General features: G+C 48.1%; 2 protein-coding genes across 5 annotated transcripts in view; one reads left to right on the forward strand and one right to left on the reverse strand.

Annotated features, from left to right (window-relative positions):
- Positions 1-2,235, forward strand: part of TAX1BP1 (Tax1 binding protein 1) — a 42,699-nt gene extending 40,464 nt beyond the window's left edge. For all 3 annotated transcript variants that reach the window (XM_074271083.1, XM_074271086.1, XM_074271085.1), the window contains 2 exons: positions 652-737; positions 1,132-2,235. In XM_074271083.1, the coding sequence (XP_074127184.1) occupies positions 652-737; positions 1,132-1,333 (288 nt within the window). In that variant the 3' untranslated portion in view covers positions 1,334-2,235. The remainder of the gene's footprint in view (positions 1-651; positions 738-1,131) is intronic.
- Positions 2,236-3,245: 1,010 nt separating this feature from the next.
- JAZF1 (JAZF zinc finger 1) overlaps positions 3,246-18,222 on the reverse strand; it is a 234,864-nt gene continuing 219,887 nt past the window's right edge. For both annotated transcript variants that reach the window (XM_074271088.1, XM_074271087.1), the window contains exons 4-5: positions 12,217-12,386; positions 3,246-5,555 (exon numbers count right to left, since the gene is read on the reverse strand). In XM_074271088.1, the coding sequence (XP_074127189.1) occupies positions 5,379-5,555; positions 12,217-12,386 (347 nt within the window). In that variant the 3' untranslated portion in view covers positions 3,246-5,378. The remainder of the gene's footprint in view (positions 5,556-12,216; positions 12,387-18,222) is intronic.

Genomic DNA, 18,222 nt, shown 5'->3' on the forward strand with positions numbered 1-18,222 from the left:
GCTTTTCTCTGAAGTTGCAGCTTGTTCATGTCCCTTTGCATCTAGAGTCTTCAATGTCCCATAGCTATATAGTGATGTTAGAACATTGATGTGATTTTCTTTTTTAGTCTCCTTGTAAGAAAGACTGGCTTCTGGGTCCAGCTGGTTGTCCTTTTATGAGGGCCTGTCCCAGATATACAAATTGATAAATGAATGAAAAGACACTTGTTAAGTGTTGATTATGTGCTAAGCACTTTAGAAATATTCTGTCCTGGTATTTATCCCTTATTGCAAAGATTTATTTTACTCAAATACTTGCTTCTCATCTACTTTTTGCTGCATTGGTTTTGTTTGGGCAAAAACTTTCTTAATCTCCATTTTAACCTTCTGTGTTCTTCTCTACCTCTTTTTGAACCCTTCCCAAATGTATGGATAGATCTAATTGGTAATTTCTTCCTTTGTGCCTCTAATTTTTTGATGTTGGTATTCATAGCTAAATTGTTATTAAAGTTCAAAATAATTCTTTGACCTTTCATGTTCATCTGAAATTCTAACCCAAAATACTTCAAATACAGTCCAATTTTCTCTAGAAATATTTGTGGCTTTGTGCATGGTTGAGTTAAATTATTCTCAGAAACATGGAACTAAATCTTGTGGAATTGTTTTATGCAGGATGATGATGAGAATGTCCCTACTGCTCCAGAACCTCCAAGCCAGCTCTTACATGCTCATGGGACAGGGTTTTGCTTTGATTCCAGGTAATAACTTTTTCTACATAGATCTTTTGCACATTATTTTGTAATTTCAGAAATTCTTAGCTATTCAGTAAAGTAGATGCTTTAGGAAATTTTGGGTTGCTTTCATCCTTATGGATAATTACATCGGAATTCTGTGCTTCATTATTATTCTGAGGAATTGGTTTGGGAACTCAACAAAAAGGTATTAAACTAAGGGTGGAGCTTTTAGCAAATGGCTCCTTGCTGAGGGCTTGTCTTGGTGAGCAGGCAGTGTGGTGAGAAGTCAGGCCCAAGGTCATGTGACAGAGCATTTAGCACTGGCAGCTTCAGGAGTCCCATAGAGTTCTGAGAATCAGTGTTTCCAATGCAGTTATTTCTTAGAAATGTAACGATTTCCTGTCCCTGTCTCTTCAAGCTTTGACGTTCACAAGAAGTGTCCCCTCTGTGAGTTAATGTTCCCTCCCAACTATGATCAGAGCAAGTTTGAAGAGCACGTCGAAAGTCACTGGAAGGTGTGCCCCATGTGCAGCGAGCAGTTCCCTCCAGACTATGACCAGCAAGGGTTTGAAAGGCACGTTCAGACTCATTTTGATCAGAATGTTTTAAATTTTGATTAGAATGTCAGTTTTTATTATGTTATTCCAGTTTACCATTTAAAAAAAGATCACCTCCAATAGATATACCATATCCAAGAAAACATTCAATCCATGTTTCTGACTCCTTATATCATATGTTATCTGTGTACAGCACTGTAGGTTTAGGGCCACGGTCCATCTTGGGCTTAGCAGCAGATAGTAAAGTAGGCTCTGTTACTCTCCCCTGCTCTAAGAAAAGGAAGAGATTCTTTGTGTTGTGTGTGTATATCTTTATTTATTCCCCAGTTGTGAACATTATATCAATAAAGGACACAGGGATTATTTTAATGTGACAACAGAAAAAAATTCCATGGTGGTAGGGAAGAGAGCAGACTGATAACCAGTTTCTATTGCATAGGTGATTGAGCATGATTAAATATTATGTAATAAAAAGTATTTCTGATAGCAATCTTGTGTAGTAATTCTTTGGGCAAGTTTCAGAAAGCTGTAATTTATCCTATGAACATAGTTTTCTAATCCTCTTTGGAAGTTTAGATGCATGTATGATATTACATGCTTGCAACGTAGCAAATACCTCTTGTATATGGGAAAAGGTTGGCCTTAGGAATTAATCTAAGAAAGCATATTTTGCTTTAATCCAATATTTTTATGAACAAAGAAATTAATATAATTAGATTTATCTGATTATTTTTCAATCATTTTTCAGTTGTATTTATAGCTAATGGAAAGTAAGTGAAGAAACCTCCCTCATTCCCCAGGGCTCTGGGTTCTTGACAAAGGTTTGCAGGGAGGCGTTTTGTGCATTCTGCAATTTTCCTGTTGAACATAAAAATTATGTTTCTAATTAAGCAATTAAAAATGTGAGAAGACATTTGTTTCTGACTGTACAGTACTCATTATATTAAAGTTAAACCAGTATTGGAGCTCTGTGGTTGTTTGGTTTCATTATTATCCAATTAATCTGTAATCTTATGGTTAGGGGCTCTTCAATTGTACAAGATTGGTTAAGTTTTTTTTTTTTTGTTTGTTTGTTTTTGTTTTTAATGTTTTGATAATTCTGTTTCCCTTGTAGTTTAGTGTACTTTGAAGTATTTGCGGGAAGGTATTCTCCAGCCCCTGTTGACCATGGTCCCTTTTCCTTCTGTCTCAGCCCAGCCCTTCTCGCTACCACCTCTGCTGAAAGTCTAATGGTTTCCTGATTTCATTCTTTATTGACACGGAAGCATTTATATGATTGGATCATGTGACTGAGCTTGGCTATGAGGAGCTCTCCAGTCATTTGACAATATCGCCTGTGTGTAATTTTGCTCCTGAGAACTTAGAGATTGGGGATGCAATTTAATCATAGAGAGGGCAGGGATGCTCCCTTCATGGGTCATATCTCCCAGCCCTTGATGGCTTCAGACAAATCTCCCAGGCTGCAGAGGAGCCGGGGAGGGGTAATTCACTCCCACTTCCCTACATAGATAGAAATCCTGACTTCTACTAAAAATAGAATCTAAATCGAGTTGGGAGGAATTGGAGAGTAAGCCCCAAGCCTCTCTGAGGCTTTGTCGGTGACCAGATAGACTGGGAAGGATTTTCTTCTCCCCAGGAGTACCCTTGAGGATTGTGTCTGCACAGAGTTTCGGAGCCCATTCCTTAGAAAATGGGTCAGTTTTTCCACAAAGACATTTTCAAGTCAAGGATCACATAGCATTCAGCACGCCACACTCGGCATTGTAGATGGGACTTCCAATATTGTCTGTTTTGAATTCTTTTAGCCTTGCTTTGATCCAGAGGATTTGTTCTAATATTTGAAGTTTTAAAAAAAAAAAAAAAAAAAAAAGGGGGACACTGTGAGTGAATTCCAGAGTGAAGTAGCTGAAAATAATTATTTGGGAGGTGATTAAACAACATTCCAGGTGAGAAAGTAAATGAAGGGTCGGTCTTGTTTTGGGTCAGAGGCAGTTTATTTTAAATGTGATTTGATTTACATTTGTAAGCAGCTTTCTCAACAGGAATTCTTAATCAGTACATCGCCTTCAGTTCAAACAAACCCCTGTCACTTTCAAACTTAATGTTCTTTCCCCCCAACAAAACATATGAAAATATAATTTAAAGCACAGTTTTCACAGACACAGTACAATACATTCACTATACACGGTATAACAAAATAGTCCCGTCCTTACCTGTTTAGTAATACTGTCACAATGAATAAGTAATTAGAAGCTGGAATTGATTTCATAGCTGAAAGGAAGTCCCATGCATGATGATTTTATTTTATGACTTTAGCTGCTGAGCTAACTGATCCAGCCCATAGACCCTGGCCCTAACTGCAGCGTGGTCTGCTTGGGTGCCCCGAGCCAAAGGGGGCCCTGCCGGGCACCCCTTCAGTCTGGATCATCTTTGAAATGGGAGCACTGGGTGTTCAGAGCCACACTCGTGCCTTCTGAGATCTGAGGAAAGTTTTAGAGGGTGTTCTCTTTCTAAACGCTTAAAACTCTCATTAGGAAAGATCCAAGGCTGATAAAAGTAGATGTTTACACATCTGGCTAACAGAGAACTGTCATCCTTTCAAAGTTTAGTGAGTGTCCCGAAAAATGAAAGGGCCACCTGCTTCCCAGCTGTGTCTAAGACCTTCCATCACACGGGCCCAGGCCACAGGGGAAGAGCGTTGTCACAAGCAGCCCAAACTTGCTTTTTACCAATTTGTTTTGTGGGAAGTTGGCCGTCTAGGAGCAATTTTTATTGCATAATTAGGCAACTGGTAAACTCATGTTTCAAGAATAGCACTTGGGAGGAAAGAAACCCTCAATGATGGTCCTGTTACTGAGGAAAAGCTCAGGGATGGTCCCGATAGAAGCGAACGCTACAGTGGGCCGTGTCGGTCACCGTGCTCTCTGACCACCTGCTGCTAGAAGCACTTCATTGTCGGTAAGGCTCAATGTTTCTTGTGTCGGCAAAGTGATTTATAAAGCTAAACAGAGTTCCAATGGGAATGTGCACACCTTGAGCGTGGGGCAAACCATCTCCCTCCTCCCCGCCTGGAGGGTCTCCCCTTGAAACATGCTCAGAGCTTTCATCTTGATTTGCTGCCACAGGCACGAGAAAGGGCAGGAGTTGCAAGAATTGGCAACACATAAAACGTCAAATCTGTTGGCAATAGAGAACTGCAAAGTGCTTTAAAGACTTCATCTGAGGATGAAGAGAGAACTAAGTTTCACACAGAATTTGCACTCTTTTTAAGTATTTCAAAGTGTTTCCAAACAGATTTTAGGGGAAATAATTCATTGAATCTTGGTCCTCAAACATCTGATGGGCATGAATCGAGCACCCAGCACCATGCCTTGTACTTGGTAGGCACTCGATAGAATGGATGACGGATGGATGGAGTACACCTCTTAAAAAGTCATTTCTGACATTAAAATGATTGCTCAGTCACATGGCAAGATCTTCAGCATTTCAAAGGGGGAAAAAAAAGATTTGCAAGAAAATATAAAACACAGAAAGCACACCTTTATGTATGTTATTTAAGTATGAAAATATTTTTAGCATATTATGTTAAACATTCTTATTTATATTTCCGCTCCCTAACGACTGGCTAGCCACGGGTCTGAGCTCCCCTAAGTAAGGCATGTTAACCAGCTGGACGACTGTGGTGGTGTTTTGGTTTCCACACGTGTGAGTCAATGTGTCGAGAGACTTCAATCACATTACAATCTTGAAATGATCTCAGTGCCAGGCTTCCCCCCAAGTTGGTAACACTGCAGGACGATTAAACCTATTTGCCACATGCCCTCATTTTTATTTTGGGGAAAATATTCTGAAGAGCCTAGAGCTTTTTTCTGTTTTAGCACCTTATATCAAAGTAATGAAAATGGTGGGTATGGTCGATTACATGTGCAAATGTACAAAATCATTAACTCTACAAAGATAACATTCCAAAATTACAGAAAAAAATGTAAAGCATGCATTTAACTCTTCTTTTAAAGGGTTGCTGAACGCTTCCCTCGACAAAAGGTGGCTGTTTTCAAAAATCAGCAACTGCTGGTGAGGATTTCTTGGCACAGTTAGGACCAGCGGATTATTGCTGCATCTTCCTGATAATCTCCGCAGACACGGGCGGGTGGAAATTGATTGTGTGGTGCCGCAGGCCCTGAGCGGTCTTGTAACTCTTTCCGCAACGGCATTTGAAGGGTTTACGGACACGGATCTGTGTTCTGTGGCCGTTCTTGGCGTGGTACTTGATGCCGTTGACATTCTGCAAGGGAGAAAGAAATGATCAGTCTGCAGTGACCCAGGCTGCGGCCCGGGACCCAGCAGGACAGTGGACCAGCTTGGAGAGACTGGTCATAGGATCCTGCTTTTCAGAGGGCCCAACTCGGGCAATTTGTAGATGAAGCAGTTTTCCCCAAGATGCTTTTGAGTGAAGCCAGTAAAGATAAGAATCTGGGTTCAAATCTCTTTTTCCTACTCGAGGCAGCTTATGGTACTAAGGGAAAAGGGCCCTGATTTGAGCCTGTTGTACCACCTTTGTGTAGGCAGGAGTGCAGTTGACAGCCTCGATCCTAGGAACCCAGGGTCAACTCTCTAAAGCTGCTTAGGATCATTATTCAGCCAGCTGCATTGTGTGCCAAGCACAACTTGGCACGATTGAGGATGAGAAGTTTTAAGTTCTAACTGGGGTGGAGCTAACCATTAGCTGTATTCCTGAATTGTGTGTTTGAAAGATCATCACCACAATAAGTGACTGAGGCAGGATAGCTCACTTTTCTCATGACCTTCAAAAGAACACAAGCATACAAAATGAACAGCATCGGGTATGTTTTCCTCCCTTGCTGCCTTGGACTAATTGCTCTTTACAAAACTCAGCTGTTAGTGCTGAGAGCAAACAGTGGGGGGAAATGGGCCTCCCCTGTATTCCATGATCAGGAACGCTAAAGGAATATTTTTTAAAAAATCTGGCCATCTCAGAGGGGCAATGCCCTTAGAGGACCGATCGGTCAGCACTGGGACATTAAGAGGGAAGCTTTAGGCGGTTACTTCCTACTCTCTTGCTTATGGGATTTTAAATGAAATGGACAATTTGGAGATTGTGGATTTGAAATATTCCTTATAGTGTAGGGCTGCTCCCATTCTTTTTTGCTGAATTTCTTGTCCCCCTCTTATTTGTCACAAAGGTATTGATCCCTTGGTGGGAGGGGGGGAAAGAAGTTCTGAAATGAAGCTGATGGAAAAGCAAGAGCACAATATAACTGGTACTTTTGTTGGAAGAAGCAAACAGTTTTCTTACTCTTGCCATTCTTGCAACTTGCTCTCCAACCCCAACATTTCTTTAAACATTTAAACATCTAGTATTCCTTATGGCTTTTTTTTATTTCAGCAGGAAGAAAGAATTCTGAGGAGATGCAGATACAGGGAGTCATGGGTAGAGCAATCATAGAAAGGCGTGTCATCAAGCCCCTTTTCCCAATGGTTAGCCTGTCTTGACCAAACTAGTTAAGCTTACTCCAGCAATATATCTTCATGGAAATTTGTAACCAGCCATGTCCCCAAGGTGAAATAATACATAATCTCTTATATATATATATATATATATATATATATATATATATATATATATATATATATATATATATATATATATACACTAGTTAAAAGATGTTAATTTAAAATTAATGTTAAATTAAAAACATTTTTTTCCCTCTGACGACAACTGTTCTACCTAGAACTGTCAGGGCACCCTCTGAAATCTCCACAGGGTGGGGAATGTTCCCTTCCCATTCTGGGTGCTACCATTGCTGCTTTACAGTCTGTAAAGGGCAGAGAGCAGAAAATGGAGGTGCAGAGTGTAGTCAGCAGGAGGAAGGAGAGATTTTGGAGGGAAGGACCACAGATGCCATTGGTCTGCCAGAGGAACAAAGGAGATGGGGATATATGTGATGATACAATGGGGCTGAAAGGAATGGAGGGGATGCGAAGGTGGGATGGAAGGGGAAAATGTCCTCTGACAGCTGGTACGGAGAGACATCTGGGAAGGAAAAGGACAGGATGTCCTGACTGGAGAGAGCAGTTTCCGGAGGCTGGGCAGTGCCCCAAGCAACATTGGTAGAGAGTGTGGTATTGATAGAAATGCCCAGGATGTGGGTGTGAAGAGGGCATTCTGGGAAGGGGAGGGGGTGGGCACCTGGGAAGGGGAGGAAGGTTTGTTCATTGGGTGGCTTCAGAACTGTCCAGTCCAGAAGTGGGGCAGTGAGATGAAGCTGACCACTGAGCGGCGAGGGCCAGCCAAACATTGGGGCTGGAAACAGGTTTGTTAATGGGAGTTGGGCTACTCATGGCCCAGCCCTGGAGGTGGGAGCACGAGGTGGCCCAGCTGCAGAAGCCCCTTATTGGGAACCCTCGGAAGTGCTGCTTCCCTGCGACAAGCAAGCAGCCTTGAGGGAAGATGGTCCCTGGAGCCTGGACAGCAGCATGATGGTAAGTCAGGAAGCCATGTGCGACCCCTTGGGTGCTGGCTCCTGAGGGGAGCCCTCCTTGTACTGCCCCAGCCTGCCTCAGTTGCTGGGGGGGGGGGCTTTTCCTCTCTCTCCAGGTCTTCCAAATACACTGGTCAAGTCTGAGGAGAAGCAGCTCAGATTGGATACCCTCTGGAGCATCTACCACTTCTGAAATTTGGTGTAACATTGGTGATGACTGATTTCCTTGGCTCAGATTTCTCAGGCCTTGGGTCAGTCCCGCTTCTATTTATTTATTCGCTCCCTCATCCATCCTCCAGTACTTATCAAGTGCCTGCCCAGGGCCTCCTTCAGAGGAGTTAGAAAACATTCCCACCTTTGTTTCCCAGTGGTGCTGCTGGCCTTGAGATGGGCCATTAAAGAATCCAGTCACACCTCGGAGGCCCAGTGCGCTCACACCTTGATGGAAAATAGGGACGAGCGAGTGGGCATTCCATGGTATCCATAGGAGAGAAACTCCCCCCATCTCTGCTTACACTCCTAATTAGGTTGGGCCAGGGGTGGAACCAGAAAGGTCTTAAGCCACAAGAATCCAGTGCAATCCATGTGAAAACCGAGCCCCTTCTGCCCCAGAGCTGTCCAAGCAGACCTGCCAGGATGGCGCGGGCTCCTTGGCCCCTTTCACATGCTTAATGTAAACATTTGTGGCCTGTCTGGCGGGAGCTTGGGTGGAAAAGGCAGCCAGACCCATATATCAGCTTTATTGGAAAAGGTCGCCTGACAATCACACGCTTTGTTGTCCGAGGGTCGATTTCTAGGAACTTAAGAGCTTTAAAGCTCATGGGCACCTTCGGGATCCATCTGTGGTCTACTCTGGTGCAGATCCCGGTGGGATCCTCTGATTCCTCTTCTGGTTTTGAGCTCATCAAAGCTCAGACGTTTCTTTCTCCCTCCCCTCCTCAGCAGTAATGGATCTTTTGCTTGCCAGCTTTCTCTCTGCCATCCCAACTGTACCATTTAGGTGGGTTCTGGGCACCCTGAGTACCAGCTGAGCGGGTGGAGCTCTGCATGGAGTTTCAGGGAGGGATGATCCTAATATGCCCAAAAGGAGACGCTGAGGACTGTCCCTCCCGGGTGACCAACACACCTCCTCACGATCTCTGGAAACAAAATGCTCCCTATATGGACTGATTGTGAACAGCACAATATGGACAGTGGCCATTTCTCGGGAAAAACATGAGAAGAGAACTGCTAAGCTTGGTGGGAGAGAGATGTGCTTGATGATCTTCTGGTTATGCAGGTCATCCTCAACAGGGAGACATCCACTAGCGCGTATATGGATGGCATTGTACCCCATTACAGGGTGGTCTCAATGAGATCAATACTTGGCTTAATAATCTGCACAGGAAGCATTTTTTTACTCTATGACTCCCATTTTGGGGTTTTCTTGGCAGACACCTTGCAGGGTTTTCCATTTTTTCTTTGACTCATTTTACAGGTGAGGAAACTGAGGTACACAGGGTAAAAGTGACTTGCCCAAGGTCACACAGCTAGAAAAAGTCTGATCCCGGATCTGAACTCAGGAAGGCATCAGGCTGGGCGTCCTGTGTACTCTGGTGCCCTTGGCTGTCCCCCTTAAATAAAGGGAAAATGTCCAAGGTCCTGACCATGATGTGAGGCACAACTCACATCAGAGAGGTCTTGGGTGGGTGCTGCCGGATGTGAGTTAATATGGAGGAGATGAGAGAGGCAGGGGAACCAGACAATGCAGGCTGCCTCCTCTGGCCATTCCTGGAGTCCGGGTCCACTTCTGGGCCAAGGAGGGATCATGTGAGAATCACCTGGGGAGGGGGGGCTGCATTCAGGCTGAAAAGGAGGATTGGGGACAAGAGGATGGCCAAGAGGCCGAGTGGGTGTTCACCCTTCTCTGGCCACTCTGCGATTCTGGTTTCCAACACTCCAAACGGCAAGCACCATGCTGTGCCTGGGGCCCTCTCCATCCTGGGGTGCTCTCTGGCCTAGAACTCTCCTGCCTGGAGCATTCCCCTTATGTGTCCACCTCCCTGGGCCTCTGGCCACCCTGCTCTAGAGCCACCTCCTCCAGGAAGCCTCTCCAGGTGTCTCCCAGCTGCTGCATCCTCCTCCGGGGTGGTTTGGGTCTCCTGGGCGAAGAGCATCTCCCTGGGGCGCCAGTGGTCTGGTCCCGGCCCTTCCCTGCTCCCCCCTGGCTGAAGAGTTCCACACAAGCAGCCCCCAGAGGGCGCTGGCTCTCCCCAGGAAGCTTTTCGGCCCTCACTGGACCTTCAGCCGGTCCCCTCCGACTGCGGGCTGGCACCGTGGGCATCTGAAATTCTCTGCCCATCGGAGGCGGTGCCGGCAGAGGGAAGGGGAGAAGCAGGTTCTGGATGGTGTTGGAGGATCTCGCCCGGATCACTTCAGTCCTGCTGCTCTGACCAAGACTCAAGGGCCACCCCTGGCGCCTGGTCTCTGGCTGCCCCCTTGGGCCAACGAACGCACAGGGGACTCAGGCTGGGCATCGGCTGGCCGCTGCGTACTCCCGAGAGGCGGGTTCAAGTGGGACCTCCGAATGAGAAGCTCCCCGCCCCCCCAATAAGCCCAGGTCTCTGGGCTCCGGGATCTCCGCATGTAAATCTTGCCGCTGAGTCTTCACTTGGAAGGTCCGGTTCTGTGGCCCTGCGGGAGGGGCTGCTCGGCGGAGGGGGGGGGATGGGAGCGAAGAGAAGGACGGAGGCTGAGCTTCCCTCTGCTTGGTCAGCCCTGGTGAATGCTCCAGAGTAAGGCACTAATTATGCACTGACAGCATGCACAGCACTGACGCTGCAGGCAGAAAAGGGGACCCTTGTATTCTAACCGGGGACCACCCCAGGGGCGGATGCAGAAGGTTCCTGGTCCTTGGGGACAGCAGCCAAACGGGGGTTAACACCTTTTCTTTGTGTCACTTCTGCAATAAAATCCTATCAGGAAGTGATACCTACCGTTGCGCTTGGGCAAGGATAATTTTGGGGGGAAGCCCCTGAAGCAGCTGGGCTACAGCTCCGCGGGGTCCTTCCGGGGTACGGGTGCAGCCCCGCCATCCCGGGGCTCTCGGGCTTTCTCTGAGGGTCTGGCCAGGTGGCCTCCGCCCCCCTCCCTCGGGGTCCCTGGCGGCTTCAGCCAGGCTGCCCGCCCAGTGCCGGAGGGCCCAGGCCCGCGATGGGGGGCCTCAGTTTCCTCACTTCCACGAGAGGCAGCTCCCACCTCGTGGGTTCCTGAAAGGCTCCTCCCTGCAGCAGCACGGGCGGGAGGGGGGATGGGCTGCGCCAATCTCAGCTGACATTTACTACCTGGGCCTCAGTTTCCTTATCTGTGAGTGAGGGGGGCGGCAGACACAACTCCCGCCCTGCCCAAGAGCAGCCGCCCTGTCTGCCCGCCCCTCAGGCCTCTGACCCGGGATTGGCAGAGCTGCGGGGGAGGGGGGGTTAGACGTGGCCGGGGGCGCTGCCACGGCTGGGTTTTAAAGAGCTGGAAAACTGTGGTTTGGGAGTCGCGAGGGGTCAGCGGGAGGGGGGGGCCTGGAGCCCCCGCCCCTCCAGATTGTGAAATTGTGGGAAGAAAGGAACCGGGGACCCTCCCCCCACTCCCATTGGAGGGCCCGAGGGCGAGGAGGGAGAACCCAGGTCAGAGGCAGGAAGATGTGGCTGGGTTCTAGATAGCTTGTCTAAAAGCACCTCCCGCCCCCCCCCCCCCAGTCCCTACCCCCCCTTGCTCCTCCCCAGGTCTGGTCAAAAGAGCCGGCCACGTGACTGTTCGGGCGGAAATATGGAAAAATGAAGGTTGCCACGGAGTCCCCACCGCTCCCAGGGCCAAAGCTGGACGGGCCCCGCCCCGCCGCCTCCTCCCCCCGCCCCCCCCCCCCGCTCTTTCCCCCCCTTCCCCCCCCCCGTAGGGAACTGGGTGCTCCGGCCCCTGGGAGTCCGTAAGAACCTCAGAACCACAAACTGCTCGGAAGGAGATGGGCGCGCGGCCAGCTGGGGCCGGGAGGCTCTGTGAGGCCCGCCTGGGGACACGCTGCAGACGCGAGATGGAGGGAGGGAGGAAGGAAACGGGGAGCACGGCCTGGCCGCGGCACCCACGTGACAAGCATTACCTCCCGGAGGAGTCACAAAACCCGCTTTACACTTGGGGAAACTGAGGCAGAGGGAGGCGATGCTCGAGCCTGGATCTGAACTCGGGCTTCCTGATTCCAGGCCCTGCGTTCTACGTGCTCCACCCGGACCCCGGGCCCTTCACGGGCTGTGTAAACCTCTCAGGAAAACGGGGGACGGGCTAGATTAGAGGGCCCCCCCAGGGCCTCGGACACCCTAAGAGCCGGGCTCCAGCCCGTCTGTCCGTCTGTCCGGAAGGCGCGGCCGGGGAGGGGACCCCGCTGGGGCTGGAGCTTCCGTGCGGACGCGCGCGCTTTACCTTGTATCGCTTTTTGCATCCAGGCACCGGGCAGGCGAAAGGCTTCTCGTCCCCGCCGTTCATGCACATGGAGCTGAGGATGGCCTCCGAGCTGATGGCGCTCTCCGTGGTCCAGGACTCGTCGCTGTCCGACTCCTCGTAGTCCACCTCCTCCTCGTCATATTCACTGCCTGAGACAGACGGACAAAGGACACGTGAGGGCTGCGCCCTGGGGGCCCGCGCCCCTCCCCCGCCCGGCCCGGCTCGGCCCTGGATCCGGACCAGAGGGGCCGCGTTCCTCCGTGACCCCTCGGTGACCCCTGGGGCCGCCGGCTCGGCCGGCTCGGGTCACCTGTGAAGCCCCCAAATGCCGAGCTCCAATCGGGCCGGCCCGGACTCCGCCAAGAATAGGAAAAGTATTTGCTGATAATTGGTTTCTTTTGTCATCTCCTCCACTAAAAATCCGTGTTTTGAGACGCTTGGCCGATCCGCCAAAGGGGCCCGGCCCAAAAAAGGATCTCGGGACCAAGGCTTTTGCTGAGGCCCGGAACCCCCATCTACACTACCAGTCATTTACACTTTAGGAAGAACGCGTTTCGGATCACCGAGGAAGAGCAGGTTTTGATGAGGGGCAGGGAGATGTGTATGAAGACGCTGGCGAGAAGGGACGGAGAGTGGGGGCCACCGAAGTGGGGGACAGAGGCAGCAGCCACGGCTCATCGCCTAAGGCAGGCCCTGTGAACGTTCGGTACTATTCGCTCTCAAGCTACTGGACACATCTGTTCTCCAGAAAGCTGGGGCAGGAGGGGCCTTCGAGGGGCCCACCCAAACCTCAGAGCTGGCCCTTGTTCTCCTGCCTCCCCCACCGAGAGGGCGCCCTCTGCTGCCCGCCCATTTTGGCTCTTCCTCAGGGATGTTCCCAATTCCCCGATTCTTTAACCTCCTGGCCCCCAGGGAGGTGATTGGACCTGGTGTTTCTCCCCCCCACCAAAAAAAAAGGCCATTTGTCATTTGGCTGGAGAGAAGGAGAGGCCAACCCCCACTGGAGCGCCCCACCTTTTTCTCTGAGTCCGCTCCCGGTCTCTGGGCCCACGTTTGCGCACGGCGACCCTGAAGACCATAATTCTCCAGATCATAAACAGTGTAAAAGAACACGCTGACAAGCCCTAATGCATTTACAAGCCTGTGGAATAAATGGGAATTAGAACTCCACGGTAATAAGCATGGGGGGGCCAGGTGTGAGACCACGTGGCCATGCAGGGTCTGCTCCCTGACAGCCACGCACCTGCACCACCATTTGGGAAGAGCCAGAGCTGGGGCGGGGGCTCCCAGGTGACTCCCCCAGAGGGAGGAGCCCCAGGTGGGCTGCCTCTTGCTCTCCCAAGGGAAATGATGGGGTCGGTCTCGCTCAGCTCTCTGGGCTGGACGGCGACAAAGGAGAAACTGAGGCAAAATGAGTGTGGGAAGGAGAATGTTCTCTACTCTCCTGGTGACTTTTACCCACCGTGTCTTCTCCTGCCCCAAACAGAGATGAAGACTTCCCTAAGACTTCCCCGCTGCCCCCGGTGCTAACCAGCATTTCTAGGGTGCTTCAGGGTACTTCCCATGCTACCTCACCTGAGCCTCAAAACTCTGTCATTAAGATTCTATTATTATTCCCACTTTACAGGTGAGGAAACTGAGGCCCACAGAAGCTTGGCTCAGATCATACAACTCAGGTAGCTGGACTGGGGCTGAGCTCTGGTGCCTTTCAGATTCCAAGCTGCCTCAAGTGCCCTTCAGGGCCTGACTGGAGCAAAAGCATAGGAACCAAAGGCAGCCCCTCCCAAGTCCTCTCTGGGCAGACATCCCCTGTGCCCTTGCAGCCAGCTTGGTCCTGATGGCTCTCTGCACTCTCCGCCTTTTGGACTTTGTCTTTACTACAAGGGTCCCCCGTAGGGATCAACTTGATTGAGAAATGGCCTCCCTGGCTCCCCTGACCACTTTCCTCCCAGGAAGGACGGCGCAGGCTGTAAGACAGACCCGGCCGGGGATGGCCCACTCCAGATACAGACCGCCTCCCTGCACAATCTGCACAGTTTGGGAGATTTTCCCTAAGTAGGACACATTTTGGTACATCTAATTCTTAAACAAATGCCACAGGGCAGTGCCCTTTCAGATGGCATTTCTCAAAGCCTCACAAGCAAGACCTGGAAATTTGGAATCGCTAATTTACTCGTCTAATTGGACTAATTTATTAACCTGAATACCAAGAGAATGAGGACATTTAAAAAAATACCAAACCCAATTCTGTGTTAAATAGAGCTGAGAGAAACAAACTCGAGGTGCCCTTCTTGATGGAGATGGAAGAGCCGGGGTTTTTAGTTTGGGGGCTCCCTTTGTGGATGCAGCTCCAGGGGCTGCAGTGCACCAGCCTTGGGCCAAGTCCGAGGAAAGCAGACAGAAACAAAGCGGTCCCTCCCCTCCACACTATCAATGAGAAGTGTTAGCATCTACATGGCGCTTTTAGCGCCCACAGAGATTTTACTCATCATGTGACAGAGAGACACACCATTCCAGATGCCATGATTCTTTCCATCAGAAATCATTTTGTATTCACTTATGTTCACGGAAGCTATTTCTTCTTGGTAGTCATTGAGAGCAAAGCCTTTTTCATATTTTGTTTTTATATTTCTAGCACCTAGTGCAATGTCTGGAACACGGTAATTGCTCAATTCTTGTTTGTAAAATTGAGTTGAATTTTTCAGACCCCAGAGCTTTGGAGTTTTTATCATTGAATCCAATTTTAAGAACTAAAACAACCATTTTAGTTGCCCTCAGCCGTCCCTCCTTATCAATGCCTGCTGTGTGATACTGGAGTGACATCAAGGACAGTCTGTGCCGGACGCTGGTCCCTTCCTCTGCCAAGATTTGCGGGTCTCTGTGCATTAATCCTCATTTAGGCAGTTAAAGAGTAAGAATTCTGGATGTCCATCATTTGGAGAATGGTTGAGTAAGTGACAGTATATGAATGTTTTATAGGACATGATCAGCAGGATAATTTCAGAAAGGCCTGGAGAGACTTATATGAACTGAAGCTGAGTGAAATGAGCAGAACTAGGAGATCATTGTACACGGCAACAACAAGATTATATAATGATCAGTTCTGAAGAATTAATTTCCAACAATGAGATGATTGATACAAGTTCCAATGATCTTGTAATGAAGAGAGCCATTTTGTTCACTTGTATTTTGTTTTCCTACTCATTTTCTTTCCTTTTTGATCTGATTTCTCTTGTGCAGCAAGAGAATTGTATAAATATGTTTACACATATTGGATTTAACATATTTTAACATGTATAATGTATGTTGGATTGCTTGCCATCTAGGGGAGGGGGTGGGAAGGAGGAGGAGAAAATCTGAAGCACAAGGCTGTGCAAGGGTCAATGTTGTCAAATTATCCGTGCAGATATTTTAAAAATAAAAAGCTTTAAAAATTAAAAAAAAAATAAGAATTCCCTTTCGTCAGCACTGGGTGCTTTTAATTCATTAGTTATCTGTACTTTGGCCCCGTGTTAACAAACAGCGATACTTCTGAGCACTTTCAAACAATGATTGGCCACCCTCATAGTTAATTGAAACGACAGGCTTATTTGGGAGGCTGGGATCACAAGGCACCTCAGAGGCCATTTAATGCTAGTGTTCATTTCACAGATGAAATGACGTTAATGGAGGCGACAGGATTTGTTTGAGGTCACAGAAATAAGCAAGGAACAGCTGTTTAGGAGAGTCAGTTCCTTCCACTGAATTGCACTTGGTCCCTACAAGACGTTCTTAACTAGTTCTTCCACCCAGATTCAATGTCACAGACTCAAGAATGCAGTAAAAATAACGAGTTCCAAAACAGATCAACAGCGGCTTGGACCCAGTTTGCTGCCACTTTAGGAAGACACTTTAGGGGCAAAGATCCTGGAGGGGTTTGCCATTTCCTTCTCCAGCTCATTTTACAGATGAGGAAATTGAGTTAAACAAGGTAAAATGAATTGCTCAGAGTCACACAGTCACTAAGTTTCTCAGCTAGATTTGAACCCGGGTTCTCCAGGAGCAGTGCTCATTTTCCAATGAGCATCAATCTTAACTGGTATCCCCCCTGGATCGGACATATGTCACAAGGGCCCTAGGCTTTGATTTCTGGCCTGGAGGCATCAGGAGCATCCAGCAAGGGCCTGAATCCAGGACCTCTGCTGAAGGAATAAGGGCATTGCCAATGGGATGCTCAGCCCTCGTCTTCTAGCCTGGATCTTCCCCCTCTTTCTTGTCCATTTTGTGATGAGACTCATCAGAAACCCACAGTATCCTTCATATTCTGTCACTGGCTCATTTCCTGACGGGACAATCCGTGTCACAGCTTGTAAAGGAAGCATTTTCTAGCTGCCTAAATGAGGATTAATGCACTGGGCCATGGATCTTTGGAGAGGAAGGAGCCAGCCTCCGGCACAGAGTGCTTTTGATGATACTCCAGTGTCACACAGCAGGCATGATAGGGAGGGACATCTCAGGGCAAGATCTGCAAGCTCCTATAGTTGGAGGTTGGGAAAAAAAATGGTGATGAAATAAAAAATTTAAGCCCGGCGGCCATGTTGCTACCCCCGGCGCGCTTTTGGGGTGTTTTGGTTTTGGCTTTTGAGGCAGACCAACATAACAAGGTCCACGCCAGTAGCACGAGGCGCGAGGCCTTGGCTGGAAGGAGCCAAGCAGAGGCGGCGGATCGTCCCACTGTCCCGCAAGAAGTCATTGTTGGCCTTTTATAGGCACTGAGTGCCGTGCTTTTGGGAAGTTATTTGGCATTCTTCATTCCCTTCCCCCTTCCCCAACTCTTTTCTCCACAAATAAGGGCCTTTTAATAGCAAACGACCTCCTGTTTAGATACAATTCAGGGAAAACATGATAAACCAAGTAACACAATCTCGGCTTTAAAGGTATATGCTTAGACAGGGTTTTCAACTGGGCCGTCTAAACAAAAATAAGCTATTAACCACTTTCAGGGGAAAAAAAATAAAAATTAAATAGTTGTGGGCTTCCTGCAATTAAGCTGCCCATTTTACAGTGCAGTTGTATTTATAACAGAAAAAAAGGTAAATAAATAAATATATAAAAGCCAAACAGACCCCCTCCGCCAAAGGCTTATCCCACAAATTAACTCCGTGGTAATAATAAAGCTCACGCCAGCTGGAATCCTTTTGGCTGTGGAATGGAGAGCAAAAGCAGGTATATGGTTGAGAGAAAATAAGGTCGGACATTTTCCACCTTCCATCATGGGATGTTAATTGAACTCTGGCAAATATTTGAAAATGTCTTTCTCAGTTTAATTAAAAATTTAAAACCAGTTGAGGGTGGTGTGTGTGTGAGAGAGAGAAAGACAGAGACAGAGACACAGAGAGACAGGAGAGAAAGAGAGACCTAGAGACAGAGAAACATAGAAAGAGACAGAGACATAGAGACACACAGAGAGACAGGAGAGAAAGAGAGACAGAGACAGAGAGAGTTGGAGGAACATGTGTTGTATTTTCCTAGCCACAATGGAAAATATTCATAATTAATACCACCTCCTTCTCTCATTAGGACTACAGCCGTGGATTAAAAACACACATTTCTCAGGCTATGAGGAACCTCTCCTGATTTTCCCTTTCTGTGGTTCGTACAATCTCAGGAAACAGGTTTGCATGAAAGATAAGTAACAGCAAGGAAAAGGACCTACGTAAATAGGCTTTTATGAAACGGTAGTCAAGAAAAGTTTTATATTGAAGGCTTAAATGCACTTTACGGCTGTGTAAAAAACAGCGCCACTCTCAGCCCAAAGTAAACATTCCAAAGTCTCCGAGCCCAACTCCTGCCCAAGGCAGGCCTCCATCAAGTCGGAGGGGGGGGAGGGAGGGAGTGGATGGGGGCTGGACATCACAGGTTCCAGTAGGCTCCAGATTTACTGAATCTGCCAGAAAAAAAATGGAAGCCATTTCCCCCAGTAGAAAGTAGCAGGCCAAAGCCTTT

This window comes from Sminthopsis crassicaudata, chromosome 5 (genome assembly GCF_048593235.1).
Source record: "Sminthopsis crassicaudata isolate SCR6 chromosome 5, ASM4859323v1, whole genome shotgun sequence".
Lineage (NCBI taxonomy): Eukaryota > Metazoa > Chordata > Mammalia > Dasyuromorphia > Dasyuridae > Sminthopsis > Sminthopsis crassicaudata.